Source organism: Acyrthosiphon pisum, chromosome A3 (assembly GCF_005508785.2).
Source record: "Acyrthosiphon pisum isolate AL4f chromosome A3, pea_aphid_22Mar2018_4r6ur, whole genome shotgun sequence".
In the NCBI taxonomy this organism is placed as follows: Eukaryota; Metazoa; Arthropoda; class Insecta; order Hemiptera; family Aphididae; genus Acyrthosiphon; species Acyrthosiphon pisum.
The window spans coordinates 39134135-39138885 of NC_042496.1; the positions used below are offsets into that span (position 1 = coordinate 39134135).

A 4751-nucleotide genomic window follows, 5' to 3' on the forward strand; every position below is an offset into this window, starting at 1 on the left:
TTTTATAAGAGGTCAATTCACTCTTAATTTTTTAGCTAACAGAGCTACACATGTTCTGCTTTGCGTATAATTTGCTATGTTACGCACTTGTAAGACAGAAACAACACATGCGGGTATCACGTCCTCTTAACTCTCAACTTATTATATATGTGATTTTAATTTTAGATGTTTTAACTACTTTGAATGGTATTGCGATGATTGAACGAGGAATGCAATCTTATTCAAGCTTACAAACCTCAGTACTTGCGTTTAGTGCAGGATGGGACACTTGCTTCTTCTTAGCATGTATTCAAAATAGTTTAATTATTAATCTTTTGTCATATTTTATTTTTTTTTCATTTAAAAAAATCTTGTATTGTAGGTTTCACTCTAGAAGTAGCGTTGAAGACACTTGGCATGGGATTAGAACGATATTTTTCATCCGGCTGGAATTTATATGACTTTGTTGTGACCTTGGGAGGTTTAATTGCAGTCATATCACTACGCTTATTTCCAGATTTTGTCTATGTAGTCGTTTTTAGACCACTTAAATTGTTGCGATTGTTCAAATTGAAGAAACGCTATAGAGACATTATTGGTACTATGGCAATTTTATCACCTTTAATAAAATCTGCTGGATGTGTTATGCTCGTCATGTATTATTTTTTTGCCATAATTGGAATGGAACTGTTTGCTGGTTATGATATGAGAAATTGTTGCAAGTAATTAATATAACTTCAACATTATAAGTTAAATGTTTTAAATTTAGTTAAATTTTATAAAATATAATTTTTTATTTTAATATAGCGGCACAAACATTGAAACTTATTATAAATACACACCTGACAAATCTGGATATTATTATTTAAATACGTTTCCTAATTTGGCTGTCAGTCTTGTAACATTATTTGAATTGACGGTTGTTAATAACTGGTTTGTTGTGATGAATGGATATGCGACAAAAGTTCATGCTGCTAGTCGAGCATACTTTGTATTATTCTATCTCTTCACTATGGTTGTGTTAACTATAGTGGTTGCATCAGTTCTTGAAGCTTTCAGGTTCCGAATTCAATATAAAAAGCAAACTACAAAACGAGATGGTAATAATTATTTTTATTTTTGATTATAATATAAATACAAAATGTTAATTATAAACTACGAAACTTAATGTAGAGGAAAAATTACTCCATGAGGAAATTGAATTAAAGTGGGAAGATGTTATGAATTATGTAAAAGATTTTCAAGCATTGCAAAAATACCGATCAGATATGTTTGTTGGGGTTGTAAGTGCTGATATAAATACTAACTTAAGTAATTAATAGTGTGTATTTATAATTTTAAAACGTTTAGGGTAAAATATCATTTCTGGGAAGTCGACCAAGAAATCGTCAAGTATTACAGCGACGAATGTATAGACATGAAATTGAACAATGGATGCAAGAAGCTGCTGCTATTGATAAACGTCTATAAACATATAATTTTGACACTGAAGAAAACGAATTAAACTGATGGGGTCAATTTAAAGGTAGCTTACTTATTCAAATTTGTCTACAACTCATACAAGGCGATAAAAACTAACAATTTTACTGCAATAATTTTTTTTAACAATTTATTATTTACCTATGCTAATGATTTTTCATTTAAAACATGTAGGTAACACCTGAAATTAAAATATTTTTTTTAAGGTCTATGAAAATTAACTTTTTCAAATCACACTTAGTTTATATATCCATGTAATATCATACATGTCTTATGATACTTATCTTACGAGTTCTCAAAGTACTTATGAACTCATTTTAGTGCTGTTAATGAGTTACCGACAAAAGTATTACACTATACACTATACAGTATTGATGAAATTAGCCTGTGATTATAGTATTATTTCGAACAAAAATGAACAAGTATTCTGTTACTATTTTTTTAGTTTTTTTTTTTATTTATTATTATTGTTTTCTTTTTATTAATATAATTTATTACTGTTATGAATCAAACATTTTGCCTGTGATTTACATTTTATTACATTAAATATTGAGTATACCTTGTTTAGTTAAATACAAAGTTGAATTGTATAGACAAAATAATAAATATTATACCTAACTATAAATTATAATATTTATCTGATAACTAAAAAAACTTAAGACCGTTAATTTAAAACACCTATGCTGGCTTGTATGATAAATAAATTAATTGAATGGTTCAATTAAATTTAATGGACTAATCATGGGCCACTGAATCATGTTTAAGGGACCATTAGCTCATTATTGATTCAGTAAATGTTAAGTGGTTGTTCATGCAACCCGGCACTAAACTCAAGAGTTTGAGAATTAATATGTAAATTCTGACTTCTGGGTAGATCTATACTTTATAATTCATTGGCTATGTGTAATTTACCCATTACTTCTTTTTCCTTTGGAATTATGGGTTTAATATTTATTCATAACACTAAGTTTAAAAAAAAAAACTATTAATTACTCATCTAACTATGTATGACAGTAAAAACGATGTTAATAATTGAATATTTGTTAAAAAAAAAACATTTAATTGTTATGAACCAGTGATATAAAACATGTTATTAAATATTTAATACTTTATGTTTATACACTATTATTATCAAATCTTGGTATGTATAATTACTAATACCCTCCACAGTAAATACAGAGTATGTAACCATTTTAATGGTTTTTTTTTTCAAATGTATAACTTTATAACTAGTTAATATTTTTGAAAAATTATTCATGGATTAGAAAGCCACGATTATGATATATCATAATGATTCTTAGTTTACATAAAGTGAACAAAAAAAAAATGTTGTGTTTTTGAAAAATTCCAAGATAAGATTGTTGTAAGTATTTTAAAAGTTAAATTACATATTTCTATCAAGTATTAAAATAGTTAGGTATCTAAGTCTTAAAGTAGGTGGGAAAGTTTAATATAGAATGGCAAACATAGAGTGCACCTTGTAAATAATTGTTTAACCAAACATTGCATATTTATATTAGTTTATCTAGTGACACATAATACTTAATAACAACATAAATTAGTATATATATCTGAATAGTATAGTTAATCACGTTTTTCTTTCGTTGAATTTTATCTGTATCATTTATTATACAAGTTTAACTTCTCACTTATCAAATGATTCTGTTTTAGGCAGTTATCATTATGTTTGTGTACTTTTGAAAAAATGTAAAAATAATTATTGATTTTTAAGTGAGGCCATAATCATTGACACTTTCTTAAGTTTATAAATCACATAACTAAAAAATAGTTGTAAGCATATAATATTATTATAATATATTTATACATAAATTATACCTATGGGCTATGTTTAATTATAATGTAATTTATAAACCAACAAAATAGATTTAACCATTAAGTATTTGATCTTTTGGCAAATACGGTAGCTGTGATCGTGTAGTATTATTAAATATTATTAATATATTTATATATGGCAGTGCAAACTATGATTTTTAAGTCTTCCTTGCAATTTCTCGAATAGTATGATTATACAAGTTCCTAAAGATTGAAAAAAATGAATATATCAATTAGTACTGACTTTATTTTTTTTTAAAAACCAGTGAAACTTTTAATGCAAATTATTATGAATTTTAATTTAATGAATGTATTTGAATAAAATCTGCAATAGTAGTTCTCCACTATTATTTCAAATAATTATAAATTCATAACCATTGGACATAGTTGTCACTATATTAGTAGTTCTAAGTATAAGTTATATATATACCTAATATTAATATTTAATTTTAATGTATTTTATAAAAGCATGTATAATATTTTAATTTTAAGAGTACCTGAAAAGATAAAATTTAAATAAACCCATTTTAAATGTTATATCTAATTATTGTAGTTTATTTTTTTCATTTTTTTTTTTTATAGTATTATATTTTGCAATAGCAAGACATAGTAATGACTAATGACTAATGACTAGTTTTTAAATTTTACTGTATGTAGAAGTACCTAATATTGTGGTTGTTGACTCACTTTATTTTAATTTGTTTGTTACATTTTGTGATTAATAAATTATATACACAACATATTAAAACAAGTATTATTTTTTTATATAAAGTATGCACATCCATTCTTCTATTCCCCAAATTTTAGTGAGTTATGTTACATAAACAAATTAATGCTATCTGACCAGGACTGTCATTAAAGGGTGGCATGGGTGAGTGCATAACAGCTAACACCTTAGCCTTCATCCTTGAATTTTTAATATAAGGTAGGCTTATTGTCTAATAAGCTTATTGTGTAATTTTAGACTCTGAGCTGAGCGAGGTTTTACAATAATGCTTTTTATTATTTATTATCCTGTAAACAGAATTTCTACCAGAAGAAATGCTTCGATTTCAACGTATAGTATCTTATCCTTCAGTGAATTGGATGAAGACGATAATTGAGACAGGTAATTTTTTTGATTTTCTCAATAGTTGCTTAACGCCACTAGAAAAACCACCGAAAAATAACAAAAACATTCTAAAAATAAGAATTTAATTTCTAACCTTTTGTTTAAAACTATAAAATCACTATAAAAACAAATAAAATTTAAAAATTACCTAATTCCCACTAGGTATATTATAATATACAATTAATGGTTACTTATCCATATATATAATATATATTTTAATTTATAATTGATAAATTTTCTTTCATCCGCTCAGAATCGTTTTTTATCGAATGCAATTTGATTTGATGTACTACCTATTTCAAGTTAACACGAAATACAATTGATAATTTTCAATTGAAAAAATAAATTA

At 25.6% G+C, this 4751-nt stretch overlaps 1 protein-coding gene across 2 annotated transcripts in view; it reads left to right on the plus strand.

Annotated features, from left to right (window-relative positions):
• Window positions 1-4039, plus strand: part of LOC100168826 (two pore calcium channel protein 1) — a 7789-nt gene extending 3750 nt beyond the window's left edge. For both annotated transcript variants that reach the window (XM_029491572.1, XM_029491573.1), the window contains 5 exons: window positions 166-285; window positions 362-701; window positions 787-1079; window positions 1153-1262; window positions 1330-4039. In XM_029491572.1, coding sequence (XP_029347432.1) covers window positions 166-285; window positions 362-701; window positions 787-1079; window positions 1153-1262; window positions 1330-1449 — 983 coding nt within the window. In that variant the 3' untranslated portion in view covers window positions 1450-4039. The remainder of the gene's footprint in view (window positions 1-165; window positions 286-361; window positions 702-786; window positions 1080-1152; window positions 1263-1329) is intronic.
• Window positions 4040-4751: the final 712 nt, after the last annotated feature.